Source organism: Myxine glutinosa, chromosome 2, assembly GCF_964187855.1.
Source record: "Myxine glutinosa chromosome 2, kmMyxGlut1.1, whole genome shotgun sequence".
NCBI lineage: Eukaryota > Metazoa > Chordata > Myxini > Myxiniformes > Myxinidae > Myxine > Myxine glutinosa.
The window spans coordinates 31,224,791-31,249,879 of NC_136262.1; the positions used below are offsets into that span (position 1 = coordinate 31,224,791).

General features: G+C 45.1%; 1 protein-coding gene across 1 annotated transcript in view; it reads right to left on the reverse strand.

Moving 5' to 3' along the window:
* GRHL2 (grainyhead like transcription factor 2) overlaps positions 1-25,089 on the reverse strand; it is a 70,900-nt gene that overhangs the window by 30,498 nt on the left and 15,313 nt on the right. The window contains exons 6-7 of the mRNA XM_068108472.2: positions 22,280-22,436; positions 21,818-21,929 (exon numbers count right to left, since the gene is read on the reverse strand). Of these exons, the coding sequence (XP_067964573.1) occupies positions 21,818-21,929; positions 22,280-22,436 (269 nt within the window). The remainder of the gene's footprint in view (positions 1-21,817; positions 21,930-22,279; positions 22,437-25,089) is intronic.

Below are 25,089 nucleotides of genomic sequence, written 5' to 3' on the forward strand. Positions count from 1 at the left end.
GGAGAGGAGAAAATTGCACAAAGGACTCACCACAACACACAAGAGAGAGAGAGAGAGAGAGAGAGAGAGGGAGAGGGACAGAGAGAGAGAGCGAGAGAGAGAGGGAGGGAGAGAGGGAGGGAGAGGGAGAGGGAGAGAGAGAGAGAGAGCGAGAGAGTGAGAGAGTGAGAGAGAGAGAGCGAGAGAGGGAGAGGGAGGGAGAGAGAGAGAGAGAGGGAGAGGGACAGAGAGCGAGAGAGAGCGAGAGAGAGCGAGAGAGAGCGAGAGAGAGCGAGATAGAGTGAGAGAGAGAGCGAGAGAGAGAGAGTGAGAGAGAGAGAGTGAGAGAGAGAGAGCGAGCGAGCGAGAGAGAGCGAGAGAGAGCGAGATAGAGCGAGAGAGAGCGAGAGAGAGCGAGAGAGAGCGAGAGAGAGCGAGATAGAGCGAGAGAGGATAGAGAGGGGATAGAGAGAGGATAGAGAGAGAATAGAGAGAGGATAGAGAGAGGATAGAGAGAGGATAGATAGAGGGTAGGGAGAGGGTAGGGAGAGGATAGTGAGAGGGTAGGGAGAGGAGAGAGAGAGGTTAGAGAGAGGATACAGAGAGGATAGAGAGAGGATAGAAAGAGGATAGAGAGAGGATAGAAAGAGGATAGAGAGAGAGAGGAGAGAGAGAGGAGAGAGAGAGGAGAGAGAGAGGAGAGAGAGAGGAGAGAGAGAGGAGAGAGAGAGAGAGGGAGAGGGACAGAGAGAGAGAGCGAGAGAGAGAGGGAGGGAGAGGGAGAGGGAGAGAGAGAGAGAGCGAGAGAGTGAGAGAGAGAGAGCGAGAGAGAGAGGGAGGGAGAGGGAGAGGGAGAGAGAGAGAGAGCGAGAGAGTGAGAGAGAGAGAGCGAGAGAGGGAGAGGGAGGGAGAGAGAGAGAGAGGGAGAGGGACAGAGAGCGAGAGAGAGCGAGAGAGAGCGAGAGAGAGAGCGAGAGAGAGCGAGGGAGAGGGACAGAGAGAGAGAGAGCGAGAGAGAGCGAGAGAGAGCGAGAGAGAGCGAGAGAGAGCGAGAGAGAGCGAGAGAGAGCGAGAGAGAGCGAGATAGAGCGAGAGAGAGCGAGAGAGAGTGAGATAGAGCGAGAGAGGATAGAGAGGGGATAGAGAGGGGATAGAGAGAGGATAGAGAGAGGATAGAGAGAGGATAGAGAGAGGATAGATAGAGGGTAGGGAGAGGATAGGGAGAGGATAGGGAGAGGATAGGGAGAGGATAGGGAGAGGGTAGGGAGAGGATAGTGAGAGGTTAGAGAGAGGATACAGAGAGGATAGAAAGAGGATAGAGAGAGGATAGAAAGAGGATAGAGAGAGAGGAGAGAGAGAGAGGAGAGAGAGAGGAGAGAGAGAGGAGAGAGAGAGGAGAGAGAGAGGAGAGAGAGAGGTGAAAGAGAGGTTATAGAGAGGTTATAGAGAGGTTATAGAGAGGTTATAGAGAGGTTATAGAGAGGTTATAGAGAGGTTATAGAGAGGTTATAGAGAGGTTATAGAGAGGTTATAGAGAGAGAGAGACAGAGACAGAGACAGAGACAGAGACAGAGACAGAGACAGAGACAGAGACAGAGAGAGAGAGAGAGAGAGAGAGAGAGAGAGAGAGAGAGCTGGGTGCCCTGTTTGGATGTCAAGCTGGGTGCCCTGTTTGGATGTCAAGCTGGGTACCCTGTTGGGATGTCAAGCTGGGTACCCTGTTGGGATGTCAAGCTGGGTGCCCTGTTTGGATGTCAAGCTGGGTACCCTGTTGGGATGCCAAGCTGGGTGCCCTGTTTGGATGTCAAGCTGGGTGCCCTGTTTGGATGTCAAGCTGGGTACCCTGTTGGGATGTCAAGCTGGGTACCCTGTTGGGATGTCAAGCTGGGTGCCCTGTTTGGATGTCAAGCTGGGTACCCTGTTGGGATGCCAAGCTGGGTGCCCTGTTTGGGTGTCAAGCTGGGTGCCCTGTTTGGATGTCAAGCTGGGTACCCTGTTGGGATGTCAAGCTGGGTACCCTGTTGGGATGTCAAGCTGGGTGCCCTGTTTGGATGTCAAGCTGGGTATCCTGTTGGGATGTCAAGCTGGGTGCCCTGTTTGGATGTCAATCTCGGTTCCCTGTTTGCTGGCATTAGTTGGTGGAGATTAAAGATTTGACGGTGTCTATCGATGGAGCAGAGAAATAATCACAGGCAGCCCTGAGAAAATTCCCCAATTCCAGGCCCAACGTGCTGGGGAACTGCATCAATGGCACAGCTGGGATTCAGCAATGTTGCAACTGGTGGACCGATTTTTTTTGGGGGGGGGGGGGGGGATGTCAAGCAGGGAATTCGGGAATTCGTAATCAAACAGGGAATTCGTAATCAAATTCCAATATATGCATTTGCTAACAACGATGACGCAATAGAGAGAGGATAGAGAGAGGATAGAGAGAGGACAGAGAGAGGACAGAGAGAGGACAGAGCGAGGACAGAGAGAGGACAGAGAGAGGACAGAGAGAGGACAGAGAGAGGACAGAGAGAGGACAGAGATAGGACAGAGAGAGGACAGAGAGAGGACGAGAGAGGACGAGAGAGGACGAGAGAGGACGAGAGAGGACGAGAGAGGACGAGAGAGGACGAGAGAGGACGAGAGAGGACGAGAGAGGACGAGAGAGGACGAGAGAGGACGAGAGAGGACGAGAGTGGACGAGAGAGGACGAGAGAGGACGAGAGAGGACAGAGAGAGGACGAGAGAGGACGAGAGAGGACGAGAGTGGACGAGAGAGGACGAGAGAGGACGAGAGAGGATGAGAGAGGACGAGAGAGGACGAAAGAGAGAGAGAGAGAGAGAGAGAGAGAGAAAGAAAGAGAAAGAGAATAGAGAGAGAAAGAGAAAGAGAGAGAGGAGAAAGAGAAGGAAACACCACTACCTGGTATCTTTTCAGTTTAATTAAATAAATAAAAAATCAATGCCTTTCAACCATTTGACATAATTTCGCTTGCACCCCCCTCAGGGCACAAATGGTTTTTACATATATTTTGGGGGAATATTTATGGTTATGGGTGTGTTTTTTCCGACGTAGTAACACATCAATGCCCAAAGCGCATGTTGAGTGCATCACAAATATGGTTCATTACAAATCAGCAGAGCATAAAGCATTACTGGAGTGTTTTGATCATGCAGATGCTTTTTAAACAAGCAGCCGGATTATCTAAGACGAGACGTTGTCATGCAGTAGGAGGCAATTTTACCTGTACATCACACGTGTACCTCTTCTTCAACACCTTATTATTGGTGTGAAAACATTCCAAAAACCCCACGTTGTCTGTTTCGAAGGTTTGTAATCATTGTAATGTGTTTTGGAATACCCTGGGTTCAATGCAGTATCCCAGCAAGGACTTCAACCCTGCATTCCCCACTGATTAACCTCATACCTATAATCGCTCAAATCACTTTTGCATAATCGTCTGACAAGATGGTGAAGAGGTAGCAAACTTGCCTTTTACCTGTCTCGTCTGACATTGATTTCCGACCAGACTATAAACCCGGATTGGTGCTTTGCGGAAAGGGCATTGCATCAAAAGTTGCACCATCCCTGCGATGGATGTCAAGCTCGGTGCCCTGTTTGGATGTCAAGCCGGGTACCCTGTTTGGATGTCAAGCTGGGTACCCTGTTTGGATGTCAAGCTGGGTGCCCTGCTTGGATGTCAAGCTGGGTGCCCTGTTTGGATGTCAAGCCGGGTACCCTGTTTGGATGTCAAGCTGGGTGCCCTGCTTGGATGTCAAGCTGGGTGCCCTGTTTGGACGTCAAGCTGGGTGCCCTGTTTGGACGTCAAGCTGGGTGCCCTGTTTGGACGTCAAGCTGGGTGCCCTGTTTGGACGTCAAGCTGGGTGCCCTGTTGGGATGTCAAGCCGGGTACCCTGTTTGGATGTCAAGCTGGGTACCCTGTTTGGATGTCAAGCTGGGTGCCCTGCTTGGATGTCAAGCTGGGTGCCCTGTTTGGATGTAAAGCCGGGTACCCTGTTTGGATGTCAAGCTGGGTACCCTGTTTGGATGTCAAGCTCGGTGCCCTGTTTGGATGTCAAGCCGGGTACCCTGTTTGGATGTCAAGCTGGGTGCCCTGTTTGGATGTCAAGCCGGGTACCCTGTTTGGATGTCAAGCCGGGTACCCTGTTTGGATGTCAAGCTGGGTGCCCTGCTTGGATGTCAAGCTCGGTGCCCTGTTTGGATGTCAAGCTGGGTGCCCTGTTTGGATGTCAAGCTGGGTGCCCTGTTTGGATGTCAAGCTCGGTGCCCTGTTTGGATGTCAAGCTGGGTGCCCTGCTTGGATGTCAAGCTCGGTGCCCTGTTTGGATGTCAAGCTGGGTGCCCTGTTTGGACGTCAAGCTGGGTGCCCTGTTTGGACGTCAAGCTGGGTACCCTGTTTGGACGTCAAGCTGGGTGCCCTGTTTGGACGTCAAGCTCGGTACCCTGTTTGGATGTCAAGCTGGGTACCCTGTTTGGACGTCAAGCTGGGTGCCCTGTTTGGATGTCAAGCTGGGTGCCCTGCTTGGATGTCAAGCTCGGTGCCCTGTTTGGATGTCAAGCTGGGTGCCCTGCTTGGATGTCAAGCTCGGTGCCCTGTTTGGATGTCAAGCTGGGTGCCCTGTTTGGACGTCAAGCTGGGTGCCCTGTTTGGACGTCAAGCTGGGTGCCCTGTTTGGACGTCAAGCTGGGTGCCCTGCTTGGATGTCAAGCTCGGTGCCCTGTTTGGATGTCAAGCTGGGTGCCCTGCTTGGATGTCAAGCTCGGTGCCCTGTTTGGATGTCAAGCTCGGTGCCCTGTTTGGATGTCAAGCTGGGTGCCCTGTTTGGACGTCAAGCTGGGTGCCCTGTTTGGACGTCAAGCTGGGTACCCTGTTTGGACGTCAAGCTGGGTGCCCTGTTTGGACGTCAAGCTCGGTACCCTGTTTGGATGTCAAGCTGGGTACCCTGTTTGGACGTCAAGCTGGGTACCCTGTTTGGACGTCAAGCTGGGTGCCCTGTTTGGACGTCAAGCTGGGTACCCTGTTTGGACGTCAAGCTGGGTGCCCTGTTTGGACGTCAAGCTCGGTACCCTGTTTGGACGTCAAGCTGGGTGCCCTGTTTGGACGTCAAGCTGGGTACCCTGTTTGGACGTCAAGCTGGGTGCCCTGTTTGGACGTCAAGCTCGGTACCCTGTTTGGATGTCAAGCTGGGTACCCTGTTTGGATGTCAAGCTGGGTGCCCTGCTTGGATGTCAAGCTCGGTGCCCTGTTTGGATGTCAAGCTGGGTGCCCTGCTTGGATGTCAAGCTCGGTGCCCTGTTTGGACGTCAAGCTGGGTGCCCTGTTTGGACGTCAAGCTGGGTGCCCTGTTTGGACGTCAAGCTGGGTGCCCTGTTTGGACGTCAAGCTGGGTGCCCTGTTTGGACGTCAAGCTGGGTACCCTGTTTGGACGTCAAGCTGGGTGCCCTGTTTGGACGTCAACTTGGGTGCCCTGTTTGGACGTCAAGCTCGGTTCCCTGTTTGCTGGCATTCGTTGGTGGAGATTAAAGATTTGACGGTGTCTATCGATGGAGCAGAGAAATAATCACAGGCACCCCTGAGAAAATTCCCCAATTCCAGGCCCAACGTGCTGGGGAACCGCATCAATGGCACAGCTGGGATTCAGCAATGTTGCAACTGGTGGACCGATTTTTTATTTTTTGGGGGGGGGGGGGGGGGGGGATGTCAAGCAGGGAATTCGGGAATTCGTAATCAAACAGGGAAATCGTAATCAAATTCCAATATATGCATTTGCTAACAACGATGACGCAATTAAAGTGTCAAAATGTTGCATTCATTACAAACAGTCGGCTGAAAACAAGCAGCTACTGTAAAGAAGTTTCAACTGGAAGACACGAATGCAGACAGTCAATGCCTCCTTCCATGAATAATAATAATAATAATAATCCGCGTTCCAACCTGGCGTTATGCGAGGATACATCAAGCATCCAGCAGCTCATTATATTGTGACAATCTGCCTTGAATGTCGACACAAAATGGTGGCTATTTTCGACCACACGCCGAGTTAAGCTGGTGACCAAATAGTGCAGGCGATTTTCTCTTGAACATCTTCAATGCAGGGAGATTGGTGAAGTGATTGATGGACAGTTTAATACAAATTTCGCTGCATTATCATCACCTTTTGCCACATCCAATCGGTCGAGACGAGAGGCCCGGAGAGCTTTTGGGACTGGCACAACTTTTCATGAACCAGCTTTCCAGATCTGACGTTCCACTGAAAACTCACCCATTTTACCCGCATTAATGAGGCTTGTTTGGTGAAGCTTCAGCCACCGAGTCACTCAAGTTTTCCGACATTATAATATCCCAATTCCCAGGGACTATTTACGTTTGTTGGGAGGAAGTCATATGACATATTGTTGTCAAAAACAGAGACGAATAAATGCTCTTCATCAGGAGAGATCAAAATGGGCAAAAGTAAATGGAACTCAGATGTTTTATATAAAGCACAAAATTGTTGTAGAGATATATATATATATATATATATTACATTAAGAACAGGATTATAAGTAATTAAATTAATATATGTGGGAAAAGTACATTCCCACACCAGGAATTGAACCCAGGTCCTCTGCCATCTGAGCTATCTGGGTGACCCTGACCATAATAGAGGACATAGATTTGTCCCCCCCATTGGAGGAAGGCCCTCTCGTGTTCAGGCCGTTGGTGCTGTTGGCAGCAAATGCCCCAGAAGCATTGACGGAAAGAGAGTGCCAATCATATGTGTGGGAAAAGTGCATGCTCAGGGTCAGGCTCACCCAGATAGCCCAGATAGATCAGATAGCCCAGATAGATCAGATAGCCCAGATAGATCAGATAGCTCAGATAGGCCAGATAGCCCAGATAGATCAGATAGCCCAGATAGATCAGATAGCCCAGATAGATCAGATAGCCCAGATAGGCCAGATAGCCCAGATAGATCAGATAGCCCAGACAGATCAGATAGCCCAGACAGATCAGATAGCCCAGATAGATCAGATAGCCCAGATAGGCCAGATAGCCCAGATAGATCAGATAGATCAGATAGATCAGATAGCCCAGATAGATCAGATAGCCCAGATAGATCAGATAGATCAGATAGCCCAGATAGCCCAGATAGCCCAGATAGATCAGATAGATCAGATAGATCAGATAGATCAGATAGATCAGACAGATCAGATAGATCAGATAGCCCAGATAAGCCAGATAGCCCAGATAGATCAGATAGCCCAGATAGATCAGATAGCCCAGATAGATCAGATAGATCAGATAGATCTTTTTGCCCAGATAGCCCAGATAGATCAGATAGATCAGATAGCCCAGATAGATCAGATAGCCCAGATAGCCCAGATAGATCAGATAGATCAGATATCCCAGATAGATCAGATGACAGAGCACTCGTAGGTTTTCCAGAGGACCTGGGTTCGATTCCCGGTCTGGGCGTGTAATTTTTCTGCATATATCAATTTAAATATATATATATATATATATATATATATGAGTATATATGTGCATATATGTATGTATAATGTATATATGTATATAATCACAGTTATCATCAACATGCACTGTTTAATTACTTTTTTCCTTCCTTTCAGCCTCCATTCACGTCAGGTTACAATCAGGCTCGGTCTGCACTATCACATCCTTGCATCTAATCTGCATTAGAATGCACATAGCAAAGCTAACTCTAGCTGCATGTCATGTGATCATGCTGATCAAGGCTGCTGGAAGAAATGTTGGATGTCCGATTGTGCACAACATAATCCGCTTTCAAATGAGGTCGGAAAAAGGTGAGGGTGCAAGGGGTGGGGGAAAGAAGTCAAAATGAAACCATTTCTGCCTACACAATATGAAGATGGCCTATTGATTTGGCTTTCAGCCATCTCATTTTAGAAGCCATGGGAAATGCTTCTTCAAAATGTAAGATAAAGCAAAGAACGAATTGCTACACTCTCCGTAGCTCTCAATGCTCCTGATAACATCCCTTCTGACCCAGTGACACCATTTGGCAATGCACAACTGCAGCCCAATGAAAGTAATTTACCTTCACTCCCTTAACTTCAGGAAAATAATGTCGAGCCAAAACTATTTGTACAACGCGCTAAACACATTGGGAAGGGAAACAGTTCAGGTGACAAGTTTTGGCAACCGAGGTGGCAAGAACAAGTCACAACTTGAACCTGCATGGAATATTTCAGATCTGTCTGCGTGTGCTGCTGGTACAACACCCACTGCCACTTGCCTGCACTTTCCCATTGCTCTAGTTTGCAGCAACTCTCCCCAACCTCCCACGCTTCCCTCCCACGCAGACTTGCAATCTCGACCCACCAACAGCTCAATGTTCATTTGCCTTTCTTATATATACTGTACATTATATAAAATATTACATATCTGAATCAATACAACCAAAACGAGAGAGTATCGAACGATGGAGATTTGCATATACATTGCTCAAATCCCCAAATGCACATGCTGATGTTTAAATCCAGCAGCTATCACAAAGAAAATAAAACTAAACCAACATAACCAATCCAACTGACATCAATATATTTAATGGAGAAGATGATGAAGAAAAAAGGAACAAAAAAAAAGGGGAATAAAAAGAGAACACCACCCTTTTATTATTTGAAAGTGAGCTGGAGAGTACAGTCACGTGTTGATGGTTTATATTATGATTCATTGTCATTCAACCAATGTGAAAGTGCAACACAGTACCATTAAAACGCCTAAAAAAAGTACAGGCAGTCATACCATGCACAGTAGTAGTAGTAGTAGTAGTAGTAGTAGTAGTAGTAGTAGTAGTAGTAGTGGTAGTAGTAGTGGTAGTAGTGGTGGTAGTAGTGCTTATGTTGGAATGGCTTTAGAGACTTGCGATCAAGGTGCAGGAAAGCTCAGGCAAACACAAGTTTTATTTTTAATGTCGCTCAACTTCCTCAACTCTGCAAGTCCATGGTTAGAACTGCAGTGGACAAGGCTGCGCATATAAAAGAGAAAGCCCTACCAAGATAGATAAGGAGGGAGAGAGGCTGAAACAAAAATGAAATATGAATTATGTACAAAAAATAATAACAAGGAGAAAAAGACGTAAAATTGACTTTGGGCACGTTACCTGGAAAGAGTTTAGCATGTTACTCGTTACCTCCTTTTACTGAAAGGCCCTGTCATGTCCATATTGTTTATCCCGTGTACCCCACCCCAGCCCTTTCCCTTCCACAGATCTCCTGATGTCTCTGTTCTCTACTATTGTTGTGCTTCCCTCCTCTCTCTCTCTTGTCTCCCCTCCCTTTATTATATGTTCTATATGTTAGCTCTTACATGAGCCTCGACTTAGTATACAAAAAGAAAAGAAAAAAGTCATAGCCCCCGTGGTTTTAGTAGTTTTGCTGTACGAAGTTAAAGGCCACCAGTCTGCATTTTTCTATACATGTATAGTCTCAAATCTTCTGCATATGTATACTCTCATTTATTGTCGTTGTGCCAAGTTTGAACAAAATCGGTCCATGCATGTCCGAGAAATGGTTGGGGACACGTTTAAGTAAAAAAAATGGCCGCTAGTCGGCCATCTTGGATCTGATCTCAAAAAAATGATGCATATAATGTAAGCCATCATTCATTTTCTGTAAGCCGAGTTTGAACAAGATCGGTAAATGCATGTCCGAGAAATGGTTGAGGACGTGTTCAATATCGGGTTTTTTTTTTACAACTAAAATGGCCGCCAGTCGGCCATCTTTGTCCGCATCATGAAACAAAATGATATGCATATGTATACCATCATGTGTTGACTTTTTGCCAAGTATGAATAAAATGGGTCCATACATCTCCAATCATGGTTGTGGACAGACGGACGGACGGCTGGACGAGATCCAATCCATTAGCCACTGTTTCGGACTAAGTCCAACGGGGGCTAATATTAATCAGACAAGTAAAACCACAGTGCATTGTGGGGAAATGCTGCTCAGTGCACAATTGGTGGTGGTGGTAGTGGTAGTGGTAGTGGTAGTGGTAGTAGTAGTAATGCAGTATGCCCTAGTGTTAGCTCCTCCCAATCTATAGCACCCAGCTCTCTCCTCGTACCCTCAAGGTTTGTCTTCCTGAAATATAGTTTTACTCTACTATCCCAAACTTTTTTCCTTTTCTAAACACCCTGGTGATGTCCCTGAGCGTGCCATCCAGTTCTCATCCCGACTCCTCCACAATTTCCCCCAATGAAATTACGTCGTTATAGCTCGACGGTTTTATGGAATCTGGTGTTGGTGTAGCACAGGCATGATGGGCCAAATGGCCTTCTCCTGAATCAAATATCCTTGTTATTCCTGGATATCTAATCAGGATTGAAAAACGGCATTGCCAGCACATATAAATGAATGAGGGTCTGCTTCATATCCCGGAGTGGTTGGTGAATGGCTCAGGTAGGAGCTGTAGGCTGGATTCTTCAAAATGTCAACGGAAATGAGACCGTCATAAAGGTTGCAACGGTAAAAAGATGAAACTCTCCAAAACGAGAGCTATTCTTCACCCAATGGGCAACCGTCTTTCCAATGACATTGCTGGAATACAGGTGGAAAAAGAGCGTGAATGGCATAGGTCAGCGGCCTCTTTGTATTTTACTTCCTCTCCGGATGGTGTAGTTAGGGTTAGTTAGGTGTAGTTAGGTCACCCAGAAAAGTACCTCTCCACACATATTAATATATGTGGGAAAAGTACATTCCCACACCAGGAATTGAACCCAGGTCCTCTGCCATCTGAGCTATCTGGGTGACCCTGACCATAATAGAGGACATAGATTTGTCCCCCCCATTGGAGGAAGGCCCTCTCGTGTTCAGGTCGTTGGTGCTGTTGGCAGCAAATGCCCCAGAAGCATTGACGGAAAGAGAGTGCCAATCATATGTGTGGGAAAAGTGCATGCTCAGGGTCAGGGTCACCCAGATAGCCCAGATCAGATAGATCTGGGCTATCTGATCTATCTGATCTATCTGGGCTATCTGGCCTATCTGGGCTATCTGATCTATCTGGGCTATCTGATCTATCTGGGCTATCTGATCTATCTGGGTGACCCTGACCCTGAGCATGCACTTTTCCCACACATATGATTGGCACTCTCTTTCCGTCAATGCTTCTGGGGCATTTGCTGCCAACAGCACCAACGGCCTGAACACGAGAGGGCCTTCCTCCAATGGGGGGGGGGGGGGGGGGGGGGTGACAAATCCATGTCCTCTATTATGGTCAGGGTCACCCAGATAGCTCAGATGGCAGAGGACCTGGGTTCAATTCCTGGTGTGGGAATGTACTTTTCCCACATATATTAATATGTGTGGAGTACTTTTCCCACTCTTCTCTCTTACCCATCTGACCATTTGCAGCTTCTTTAGGGCACGTTCTTCCAGTAATCCTATAACGGCTAAACTCCCCCCACACCCTCCAAAAAATATATCGGCCTTTCCGTACACATCTCCTTTGTTCCAATTTTCACCTGTTTGTGCAACGGTCGTTCAGAGATGGTTCATTCACACTCTTCCCTCCAAGGTTTCAAGCTGGTGGTGCATCACCATCTTGTGTCACCCCCCCCCCCCCCTATCCCTGCTCACATCCTTTTTTACTCCCACTAACATGGCCTAACCCAAGCCTCTTCCTTGTAGGTTACTACGAGTGTTTACTTCCCTCTTGGTTTCCTTTTCATTCATTCCTCTGCTTGTTATATGTTGATATTTTGCCCCGCTGTCTGTTGCGTTTTACCCTCTGTCACCACACTTTTTAATGAGCCTAGATTTTATAATAAAAATGCATACGAGCACAAAAAAGGTCTCGATGTATCTGCTTGAAAGGAGTTTTCTGAGAAGAGCTCACCAAAAAAAAGGTTCAAATGGCGATTGTACCATAAACAACGGGAAGACCAAATATGGAGACCAGTACTGTTTACGGACAAATCAAAGCTGAAGATGTTAGGCAACACCCGGCAGTTTGATGACAAAGAGGAAAACGGTATCATAGCCGATGCACAACATTTACAGCGGAGCATGGTGGACGATCAGTTTGAGGTTACCTCTCGGCTAATGGTGTCAGCAATCTACACAAAATCGTGCCATTTCCGTCAAAATCGAGTGGGGATTCGTATTCACACAAGGCAAAAATTGCAAGCAGACATCAAAACATTCACGGGCACGACAGCTGCCACAAAGCCCAGATATGAACATCATTGATCAGAGAAACCAAGGTGAAAAGGCAAGAAAGTTTCGGTGGTGTAATGGTTAGAGCGGCCGCTCTGAGTCTGGAAGGTCAGTGGTTCGAACCAGAAAAGTCCTACCCAAGACGTTAAAAATGGTACATGTTACTTCCTTGCTTGACATAATTTCAAAAAATTTAAAAACAATTCAGTTCCAAAAAATTAAATTACATTTTCAAAAATTCAAAAAAGCTCAAAATTTCAAAAACAAAGGGTAGAGCACATAAAACAACCATTGGTTGGTAATAATAGCGCAGGCTTTGATGGGCCTCATGGCCTCCTTCTGCGTCTTACGTTCCTTGTAAGGGAACTCATACGAGATAAAGCACACAGAATTACTTGCGTATTGGATAACTTATTGGCTTTTCTTTGGCAATATATTTTGACCCATTTTACCAATAGCATATTCACAATTATTTGCACTCTCAATTACTCATCATTTGCAACTCCTTCACGTTCATCACTTGCGCGTTTCCATAATTATTCCCAATACACTGAACACCTAAATAAATCAACATGTCCAATTCCCAGAAGTCAACTCGGATGCACCCACCACCTCTCACCCATCACCCATCATACAGCTTCCATACAGCACAGGTATGATGATTTGCATTGAGACTTATACCTCTACTTTAGACGTTACTAGCAGGGGCTACCTGACACTACCTGGGATGAGGGTAGAGGGGAAGTGTACCCGGCGCTGAATGGCTGGATGAGCTTTTCCTGGCAGTGGTTTCGGCCATGAAAGTTACAAATAAATGCACAAGAAACACACACACACACACAAACAAAATTATACATAAGATTTCAACGTTTTCAATGCACAACATGTGCCAGAACCCCTACATAGTTTTTTTCCCCCATTCAGCACCTTGTCGGGTGTGGGGGAGGCATTTGTACCCGTAACCTGACCCCTGGGTACCCCCAGAAAGTTCGAAAAATGTGGTTGAGATTGACCAGTTTTTTTTCCCCATGATTTTCAGAACTACACAAATATATATACAGATAATTTCCTTGAAGGGGGTGGTTTGTGTGGTGGAAGGGGGGCTTAAAATCTAGCCCAGATTCTGAAGTTCCCACACCAAAAATGTGGTGTATTTAGGTGTCACGGCTCAGCCGTGCCAGCGTAATGCACACGCACACACAACACCAGGGTGTGTGTGTGTGGGGGGAGGGGGAGGGGGAGGGGGGGTTTCCTGAACTTTCCTGAAGGGGGGTTCCAGGCTTTCCTGAAATATGCTTCCCTGAACTTCGTGCACAAGAGGCGACCAACAGGGTTGGCGGCAGGAAGGGCATCCGGCTGTAAAACATTGCTTCAAAAAGGGGACCACGGTGTCCCAAAAAATGTCAACCCCTGCTCTGTGGGGAAAATGGCCTCTAAAGGTGGTGTGTGTGTGTGTGTGTGTGTATATATATATATATATTTCAAATGTTTGCTTATTGAGCAACAACATGCTTTGCAATGAAAATTTGAGTCGTGCATCTTGAAAAATTAAATAATTAAATAATTAAATGAATACAGTAATAAAACAGGGCATGTCCGGTTACAGGAGCCAATTGTTTTTCAGCCCAAGAAAGAACGGCAATGTAGTGTTTACAATTCATGCATAACTTACACTGCGATCTAACATTCGGGCAAAATCATGTTATATATATTTCCACTCGGGCAATGTCTGCCCCAGCCTGGAAGGTTAGCTCAGAAGTCGTGCAAGCTCCACCGAGTCATCTAATCTTGGTTTGCTCCCTATTCAGACTAAAAGCTGCTATCCTGGTGATTCACAGGTAGGGTGATGCACCAAGCAGAATGCCAACGTTGGAAAGGAAGTTTAGCTGGCCTTTTAGCCTCGGCACCATCCACAACTCTATGACTGATCATCAGGTAACTAGTCATGTGACATAATATGCAAATGTTGGTGAACTTGCCGTAGCAGCAGAGCGTTTAACAAGTTATAGATTAAAACATAGGGGCAATACCCCCTGGTCTAACCCTAACCCTACCCCACCCTAACACAACACAACTAACACAACGAACAACAACTAACCCTAACCCTACCCTACCCTAACACCTGGTTGTAGCGACCCATGGGTCCCCCAAGCAAGACCAGCATCAGAATCTCCTTGCTCCAGCCGGTGACGTCACCGGCGGGGAACCACGGCGCCAGAGTGGCTGGTCACGTGACCACCAAAGCATGCCGCGCGTGTGGGTATAATCAGCTACACCTGTTGATCACGTGACCACCGAAGCACGCCTCGCCTGAGAGGCGTGGCTTTCGGTTTCGGTTTCGGTTTCTGGTTGTGCTTTATAAGGCAGCCCGATAAACGGGCTTTTCAGTGTTCCCGAGTTGGTTTTACGAATAAATATCTTCTCGGACGAGTTTGTGTCTTGCCCGTCATTTTGTCCGTCTCATGCTGGAGCCCGGGCTCCTTCATGGTAGAATTAAAGTGTACTGCACTGAGTAAAGGTATTTTAAACCAATTTCAATGGTTACTGGAAGACAGGGCAGCATGTAAAATCATACTAACATAATCATAATACTTTAAACAAACAAACAAGAAAATACCTATTTTTGGGGGTAATATCCCCCCCCCCCTCCCTACCACCCCGTGTACCTCCTCAGACCGCAATTTTCGAATGCCTTGAACAAACATTGGTAAATCACGGATGGTGAAGGTTGTGGTGAAGTTTCATCGAAATTGTGTGTGTAGGTTCTGAGAAAAAAAGCAAATACCTATTTTGGGGGGAAAGCCCCCCCGCCCCCAATAGACCACCTTAGACCCCGATTTTTAAAATGCTGTGAACAAACGTTGGTACATCACGGGTGGTGAAGGTTGTGGTGAGGTTTCATCGAAATCGTGTGTCTATTTGTATAGACATCGTGTTACGATGTTACGAATTGTTGCGAATCGTGTTACGAATTGTAAGAAAGGAAATATCTATTTGGGGGGGTCAAACCTGGACCCACTTTGACCCCCGTAAACCCCCTCAGACTTCGATTTTTTTTTCATGAACAAACTTCAGTCACAACAAAACAAATATAATTTGTGCCAAATTTGGTCGCAATCCCATCAGCAGTTTCGGAGAAGAAGTTTCAAGTGTTTACAGACGGACGGACTGATGGACGGACGATGCGCCATCTCATAAGCTCCCCAGAACTTCGTTCCAGGTGAGCTAATAATACATTCCAAGACTTAAACTACAAGACTTAGAAGTCACCACAAAGTGGTAAGTCAATGGATTGTGTCAAAAGTAGTCATCTATCTATAATTCCAGTAATCTCTGTGTGTATGTTTGTATGTTTGTATGTTTGTATGTTTGTCTGTGACCGCTGTTTCTCGACAACCACGGGTCCGATATACTTTAAACTTGCCAGGTATATTGCTGGGGACCCGAGGATGTGCCTTTTCAAGGTTTGAAATTAATCGGACAAGTAGTTACCGAGCTATGGCGATTTCGCCGTTCGCTTTGGCGTTGCGAATGGACCAAACCATTTCATGTAAATAGAGGGGGGGGGGTTCTGTGGTCGTTGCGAATGGACCAAACCATTTGATGTAAATAGAGGGGGGGGATTGTCACCGTACTCGCAAGCCGTTCGCTTTGCCTTTGGCTTTGCGAATGGACCAAACCATTCCATGTAAATAGAGGGGGGGGGGGGATATAATTTTAGATATATATATAGTACGGGCATGCCCTAGTTACTATTAATAAAGAAAAGGTTTGACTAAATGTTCACTTGTTTTCAGCAAAATGTGACATTCAAATGATGCCCGCATGACGAAACCGAGTCAGGATCAGCTATGAGCAAAACTACCATGATGCAATGCCTCTCGTCAGCACAAGCTGGATGACAATTTTCGCAACCTTTAAAATTTGAACTTTACTTACAAAGGGCAGTTGCTGTCTCATTAAAAAAAACTCATCAACTAAGGCTCATTTGTAGCAGTGTGCACACACTGCACATGCAGTACGAGGACCCTGATACATCCGAGTAGTTGGGTATGAAATCACAAGGACAATTCGAAAGCAATTGACAAATCAATGCAGCAAATGGGATTTGGACCTGGGATCACAGGATCATTTGAAGAAGCGACTATTGCAATTTAAAACAAACACACAAGCCAAAGAACATCATTTGCATACAACAGGCCTGCATTACATACTGAACAGAAGTATTTGGAAAAAGATCGAAATGAAAGTTTAATATACCTGAAACTCATAGTAACTGAGGGAATAGAAAATACTTTGCCAGAAAACACAATGTACTCTCACCCCTTTGGCCCTCTCAAATTTGTACAGATTCCACGCCACACTGGGTGTGGTTGCAAGCCACGCTTCATCTGCATCCAACACAAGTCTCTATGGGAACACGAGATGGGCAAACAGAGGCTTTGTATTGGGGCCCAAACCAAACACACCTCATCCCACCTAAGTCACCTTCACAATGCTCAAAATGCGGACAAGCACAATTCTACAGAAAAAGAGGTAGGTTTGATTCTTCGATAAAAGAAACAACAAAAATTATAAAACTTGTTGCGTTTTCTCCACAATGGCCTTTTTTTGTTTGTTTTTTTGTTTTTTTTACAGATTATGTTTGTTATGCCCAAATATTCACATGTTCCCCTCTGCCGTTTTGTGTTGGTTAAAGCCTCCTTATCGTCTGTCATTTTAACCATCCATGAGGCCCAGTTTTGGAAAATAAATAAATAAACTGTCATTATCCACACCAAGTGCTCTGTATAATGCAAAAAAAAAAAGAAAGAAGCAAATTGACACAACTAAAACAAACTAAAAAAACAATTGTGTCCTCAGCTTTGAGCAAAATAATAAACGACAAGATAATTCAAGCATCTTGGAAAAATACAACTTGGTCCTGAAGAGTTTAGTCCGACACACAAACAACATGTTTGCAGGACTTGTACCATGGATGTAGGTAAACAGACTGGAATATTCTTCTCATTCGTGCCAAAGCGCATTGATGTTTACCAATGTTGTTGTTATTTGTTTGAGTTACATACAAGCCCTTCCGTAAGCCTACGATCACTGTTAATAGCAGCGGTAGTGGACATGGCGGGGTACAAAGAGATAACAATCTGTGCAGCCAGACGGCGACGTGAGATAAGAGACAATTGCCCAGGTAAAATTCCTCTGCCTAGTCAATATACATTACCTTACACCTGATTCTCTTACCCTCATCGCTAGTGCTTTGTTAACAAATAGGAACAACAAAAGGCCCGTTAGCAAGGCAAAGCTATAAAGCTGAACGACAAGCAATTACTGTCCTAAGTCAAAAACAAATTAAAGGAGACCACTTCTTCCTCTTCTTTTTCTTCTTTTTTTTTTCTAAGAGGCCGAGGTCATAGAAAAGTTGGATAACTGAAGGTAGTTAATGAATGCACTGATAATATGACAAAGAAGTACATGCAGAGAACGGATCCGACGACAAAACACAACAACGCTCTAAAGGACTTGCTAATGCCACCCCAGGAGAATCCAAGGGAAGAGAAGCTACGTCGCTACATTACCTATTGTTGCGGTTGTGGGAATAAAGGTAACCCTCCCTATTAGTTAGTTACACTACAACATGTAGCCTCGCTTAGTTTAGTTATTCCTTATTAAATGTTAAAGCATAGTCTCCGTTCCAGTGTTAGTATGCGTTGAGCAGGCCAGTAAGTGTAAGCTTCGGTGCTCCTTGGGCTGGAATACCACGTGCTAAGGCCTGGAACTAGTCTGGAAGGCCCAAGGGAGGAGATACAGGGGAGTGGCCGGTAAGCGGCAGGCAGCCAATGAACGCTCAAGGGGAGTGGCTAACAACAGCAGCCAGAGGAGGGGCTTGGAACATTCGGGTAAGACTCTGGGGTGGGGCTATAAGACCCTGCCCCGGGCCCCCCGCGCCAGTCTACGAGTGCCTAGTGAGCGAGTCTACGAGTGCCCCAGTGACCGAGTCTACGAGTGCCCCAGTGACCAAGTCTACGAGCGCCCCAGTGACCAAGTCTACGAGCGCCCCAGTGACCCAGTCGACGAGTGCCCCAGTGAGCGAGTCTACGAGTGCCCCAGTGACCGAGTCTATGAGTGCCCCAGTGACCCAGTCAGAGTGGAGTCAGAGTGACCCAGTCAGTGTGAGAGTCAGAGTTTCTGTCCAAGAGGTCTGTGAACGAATGCTCTCTACCCCCATCTCTCTCTGTGAATGGTCTCTCTTGCTCGCTGCCCCCGAACGATGTCCTCCGTGCTAAGCTCGCTCTGTCGTAGTGAGGTGTGATCGAGGAATAGCACGAACTCTCCCTGTGCCCTGCGCTCTGCGGCTGGTTAATAGCATTTGCGAGGACGATCCATCACGGGGCCACAGATGCACGATCTCCCTGCCTGAGCTCCCTGCACACGTGCCGCGAACACCTTGAGGGACACGCCCGGCGAGCTGACCGGAGCGAACGGCGCCAAGGACGCGTTTGGAGCGCGTACTTTTCCTTCCTTCTTTTCCCCGTGTGAGTGAGTGGGCCCTTGTCCGGGGATTAAGTAAGACTGATTAAGTATCCGCTCTGTGTCTCTTTTCTTTCGCCATTGTAAATTGTATAATAAACCCGTGTTCTTCTTTCCATTTGGCCGTCCCCATCATTTCGTACCATTGGCTTCGCATTGCACGAATAAGACCGCTCAATCGGGTTCAATAAGAATTAACGGCACGAGTCACGTGATACGCAAACCGCCCGGGCGTATCCGACTAGCGTGACCCGTGCGAGGTCCAGTGCCCATTCTCGGGGCGGCGTGCGTACCGAAGGTACTTAGGGAATCGCCCAGATACCCTTCCGCACGTTCGCTACGGGAGTGGCGGCTCGGCCTCGTGGACTCGATGCTCGAGGGGGAAAAGGGTTTAACCCCCCTCTGTACGTCGACGGGCTCGAGAGATCCGCAACACTATACTAGGTCAAACAACCACTCAGTCAATCCCTCGTATCATGTTTTGCATTTAGAAATAAAATATCAAAGCTCCGTCAAAGAAAATAGGAGAAAAGATGAGTGAGAGTAAAGGAAAAGCAACGGTAAAAAGAGATTTAAAATATGAAACTGATGAGTCCTAGCAAAGTTTAAAAGGAAGCAATTTCCACATTTGAGGAGCACATGTAAATAATTCTCAATCACCAAAAGTCTTCACTGAAGTCAGATAAACTACCAGGAGAATTACTTCGTTAGACCGTAGTATTCTTTGGTAGGGGTGCTTGAAGGTGTGGGTCAGAAATGGAAGTGGAAACGGTTATTTTTGGGATATAAAGGTTATACGCAATATTTTAAAATTTACAAGTTGGCATGCTGTGAGTCAGTAAAGTTTCTTGCAGATTGGAGTGACGTAGTCAAATTTATGAACTTCAACTATGAGAATGGCTACTTTATTATGAAAAAGGTGAAAGGGTTTGAAGAAGCAGGTAAGCCTGCTCACAATGAGTTATAGTATTCCAAGAATGACGCCATGAGAGTTTCAACCAAAGTTACAGTTATCCTACAATTTACGCACGAGCAGATTTGGGCAATATATGGGGCAGATGGAAGAAAGTTGATTTGCAGGTTTTAGCAATTTGTAGAAAGAGATGGGTCCTTAGTGTTAACTAGATTTGAAACCATGAAAGCGGAGATCAGGTGATCATCTGCAAGTTTCACTATCTGGAATCGAGCTTTTTCAGAGGAGATGAGAGACCAAGGACCAGCATATGTGCATGGACATGTTTAATGAGACTTAATGAGATTAAGTGCATGGACATCCATGTTTGAATTTCAGAGAGACAGGAATTCAGAGGGGTAGAAGACATAACATCAGGTTCAACGGACATGTAGGCCTGTGCAGCACAAGCTTAGTGGCAAAAATCTGATATTAAAATCCCACAAATTATACCAAGTGGTTGCAGAAAAAGAGAGAAAATGTGGACAAGGAATAGATCTTCCGGAAACACCGGCAATTTGAGTAATCGGGCCCGATGACAAACCACCATCGTTTACAGTGGACATACAATACGTAAGATTCCATTGAAAACATTCAAATGCTTGTCCGGATATATTAAAACAGGACTGAAGACAGCCAAGTAGTATATTATTGTCGACTGCATCAAAAGCAGCTAACAAGCCAATAATACATCTGGATTACAGCCGACAGGTCCTAAGGCTGCACATAATTGCCATTATAAAAGCACCAAATAGGGTGTTTCCTACAGCTTAGCAAATAGCTGCAAACAGTTCTAATACACGAGTCGTATGTTCAATATAACAATAAAATAACTAGAACAGCACTCCGTAGAGAGCATACCTTCGCCAGGCTGAACAGTTTACGTTTTGTGACAAGAACTGACAGGTCAGATCTGGATCCGACCTGAACCAGAATCGAATCGTCTTGTTCTTGCCGCACACCCAACCTCTCCACCAAGTTTTGTCATAATCTATCCACAACTTGTTGAAATATCATGCTACATATCATTTTGGCCCTTTCACTCAATGCCGAAGAAACACTTTAAAATCCTCAGATCCAGATCTGGAGCCAGATCTTCACCAAAACCTAATCATTTCGTCCTTGTCACATACCCAACCTCTCTACCAAGTTTTATCCGTATTCGTCAACAACTTTATGAGATATCTTGTTCACAAACAGGCAGACAGACAGACAAACAAACGAGAAGACGTCATGCGGAGCACGATACTTGCAAAATCCGCCCCCCCCCCCAAAGTTTCCATTGATACAGCAAATTGTCCATTTCATGAAGATTAAAATTTACGATCTTGATCAAAGCTCGGGTCAACAGGATGAAAAGTGACAATTTTTCAGATGAAAAATGAAGATTTTAGAAGTTTGACCTTGATTTGACCTTTGGACCTCAAAATAGTTGGTTTCCCAATTCAGTGAGGCAATGCACAAATGCTATTCTATTTTCAAGTCAATCGGATGAAAATTGATGGGTTTTCAGATGAAAATTAATGATTTTGGAAGTTTGACCTAGAGATGACCTTTGACCTTTTGACCTCAAAAATAGTTGGTTTTCCTATTTAGTGACACAATTTGCAAATGCTGTTCAATTTTCAAGTCGATCAGATGAAAATTGACGGTTTTTTCAGATGAAAATTTATGATTTTGGAAGGTTGACCTTGAGTTGACCTTTGACCTTTTGACCACAAAAGTAGTATGTTTCCCAATTTAGTGACTCGATGTGCAGATGCTGTTCAATTTTCAAGTCAATCGGATTTAAAATGGCGATTTTAGAAATTTGACCTCCAGATGACCTTTGACCTCAAAATCAATAGGCTTCTCAATTGGGACGACCTATACAACTTGAAGTTTCGTGACGATCGGTTTTGAATTGGGACCTGTAGGCCGGTGACAAACAGACAAACAAACAGACAGACAGACAGAACCACAAACGCAACCGACCAATATACTTGAAAAATCTTCGATTTTGCAAGTAACAAACACACAGAGGTGAAAACATAACCTCCATCCACCTTCGGTATCGGAGGTAATAAAAAGGTCACAACATGGATTTAGGAAAGTGAAGGCTAAATTCTGCAAGCCAAGGTCCTCAGAGAGCAGTACAAGAGAAACATGACATGCTGCGGGCATACCAATGTCGATGACCCTCTGTTTTGCTGTATGCTGACGCGAGTGCCAATACTTCCAGTACTTCAGCTGCTCTTCACGGTTCTTGTCTTCCCCAAACACCACCATGATCACACTCTGCAAAGGCAGTACGAACCATCACACTCACTGTACTTTGCAAACCCTTTTATATCTTCATCAAAACATTTCCATGGGATTGATATATTAATTCAGATTGCAGTTTAAATTATTTCTTAATTTATTGGAAGCTTGCAGTTTCATCCATTTCAATATACATGTGGCAAAGGTAGCAAAGAAAAGAAGAAGAGGGTGAGGGTGAGGGAAGACAATAAAGACAATGAGGGGAGAGGAAGGGGGATGAGGGAACAATAAATGGACGAAGGTTACAAAAAGGAGAATCTATAGATTTTAAAGCCATACTCCAATAAATCTACTACTGTTAGAAAGTCCTGAAGATCGCAACGCACCCGGAGTTTGCTCATTGGATGTCGTAAACACTTGTCGGTGCCGTGCTCCCTCAGTGAAATTGCATAGAACTGGCCCTTATTGAGGTACGTGAGTGGACCCTCGCCAGGCCTTTGCCGCAGAGACTTGGACGCTTCCAGGCTGTACTCAAAAAACTCCCTTTGGAAATACAGGCCATCATAAAACCCCAAAATCAGTCACAGTGTCCTATCAAATGTTGAATACAAAATGCAAATGAACATCAATTCACTATGAAAAAAAAGGGGGAAAAAGGGGGAAAAAGGGGGAAAAAGGGGAAAAAAGTGCTCTTTGCTTTATAAGGTTAAAAAAATCTTCACCAGAAGCATCAGTTTACTTTCTTGCAATGCCATTCCTATCCTTATATCATTATCAAACCTAACTCGTATTTGTATAGTAACTGCACATACAATTAGGTATACGTGTCACACGTGGCATCAGCACTGGATATTTATTTGCACTGGTTAGCGATTTCCCCTCTCCAAATTCAACCAAGGAAAAAACAAGAAGACGTCATGCAGAGCACAATACTTGCAAAAAAAAAGAAGTTGCCATGGCTAGGTACATCAAATTGTCCATTTCATTAAGAATAAAATTGACGATCTTAATCAAAGCTCGGGTCAATCGGATTAAAAACTGATGATTTTTCAGATGAAAATTGATGATATTAGAAGTTTGACTTTTTGACCTCAAAATAGTTGGTTTCCCAATTCAATGATGCACTATGTAATCGCTGTTAAATTTTCTAGTTAATCGAATGAAAACTAACAATTTTTCAGATGAAAATTGATGATTTTAGAAGTTTGACCTTGATATTTGACCTTTTGACCTTAAAAATAGTTGGGTTCCCAATTCGGCGATGCACTATGTAATTGCTGTTTAATTTGCAAGTTAATAGGTTGAAAATTGACGATTTTTCAGATGAAAATTGATTTTAGAAGTTTGACCTTTTGACCTCAAAAATAGTTGGGTTCCCAATTCAGTGATGCACTATGTAATTAGAGTTTAATTCACAAGTTCATTGGATGAAAAGCAACGATTTTTCAAATGAAAATTGATGATTTTAGAAGTTTGACCTTGAGTTGACCTTTTGACCTCAAAAATAGTTTCTTTCCCAATTTAATGACTCAATATGCAAATGCTGTTCAATTTTCAAGTCAATTGGAGAGAAATGACAATTTTATAAATTTGACCTCGAGATGACCTTTGACTTCAAAATCAATAGGCTTCTTCCTTAAGACCAACTCTACCATCTGGTGAGGTTTCGTGAAGATCGGTTCAAAATTGTGACCTGTAGGCGATTGACCGACAAACAGACAAACAGACAGACAGAATAACACACAAAACCAACCAATATACCTGAAAAATTTTCGATTTTGCAAGTAATAATATAGAAAACATTTTCAGCTTAATCCATAACTTGTTATTGGCAATAGGAACCAGGTACTTGCCAAAAAAAAAGAAAAGAATGAAAAGACTTGCTGCCTGTGATCCATCCGAAGCAACAATTAAGATGACCACAGATTCTGTAGCCAAGGTACTTAAGGTGTATGCCATGACACCTAAGCTAACATAGCAAAATAAAGCGACTCATCTAGAACAGGTACGTTTTATTATTATTATTATTTTTTAATTTTTTAATTTTTTTGTATACAAGGTCGAGGCTCGTGTAAGAGCTAACATTGATCACAAAAAGACAAACCGACACATAAAACATAAAACATATGATAAAGGGAGCGGGAGAACAAGATGGAGAGCAGGGTACATCGGGAGATCTGTGGGAGGGAGAGGGCTTGGGGGAGTGGCATGGGAAGGGAGTGGGTGCGGGGGGTGGGAGAGGTAAAAAAAAAAACACGTGGACACTGCTAGGACTTCCAGGAAAGAAGTCGGTATTTCAAAAAAGTGGATCTGGGGTGAATTAACGGGGGTAGAAAAGATCAAGGTTTTGGATGGGGGAAGATAAGAGATGGTGGACGTTCCCTTATTGCTCATGATAAAGTTGTCCATTAATATGCTGAGATTGGAAAGGCAACTTTTTTTCCTTCACAAAGCATTGCATGTGCCAATATTTAGTGAAACTGAAAATTAGGGTGGTTTTCAAAATAGTGAGCAGGTTTTGTAAAAATATGTAGAAAATGGTGTGTGTTGTGAAATGAAATGAAATGGGGAAAATATTGGTGTGTTGTCTGATGTCCTCAAATAAGGTCTTGTTTAGAATAGGTACACCGTATCGAATAGGTACACGTACACCCCTGCGCATCGTAAGAGGTGATTAAGGGTTGGCGTCAGGAAGGGCATCCGGCCATAAAAAACGTTGCCTCAAAACAGGGAACCATGATTGTCATGGGGCCCGCAAGGCTAACCCCCGCTCTAGCGGGGAAAATGGCCTTAAAACGATCATTCATTCATTCATTCAACACAAGATGGGCCACATTATCAAACTATAGTTAGAAAACCAGGAAAAACCTGTAAAAAGCAGCACAAGTAAAGACGAAGCTCTTTCCCAATAGTCACAACCTCCAAGACATTTTTAAGTTCAATGGAGTGTTGCTCTTATTTTAAGGTTGGCGCTTCTGCCCCTCAATCTTCACTCCCAAATACTGTGGAGGCCAAAGCACTGAGCATCAGTATGGCCGATGAAAAAGTCGAGGAATTAGGGAATTAGGCCCGCCCCTTCTCACTGCAAACAGGTTTTAGCAGACTGAAAGTCCATCTGGTTTTGCTGTCCGCTCTTTGAAACCACCACCGTCACTACGTCACTACGTCACTACGTCACTACGACACTACGACACAC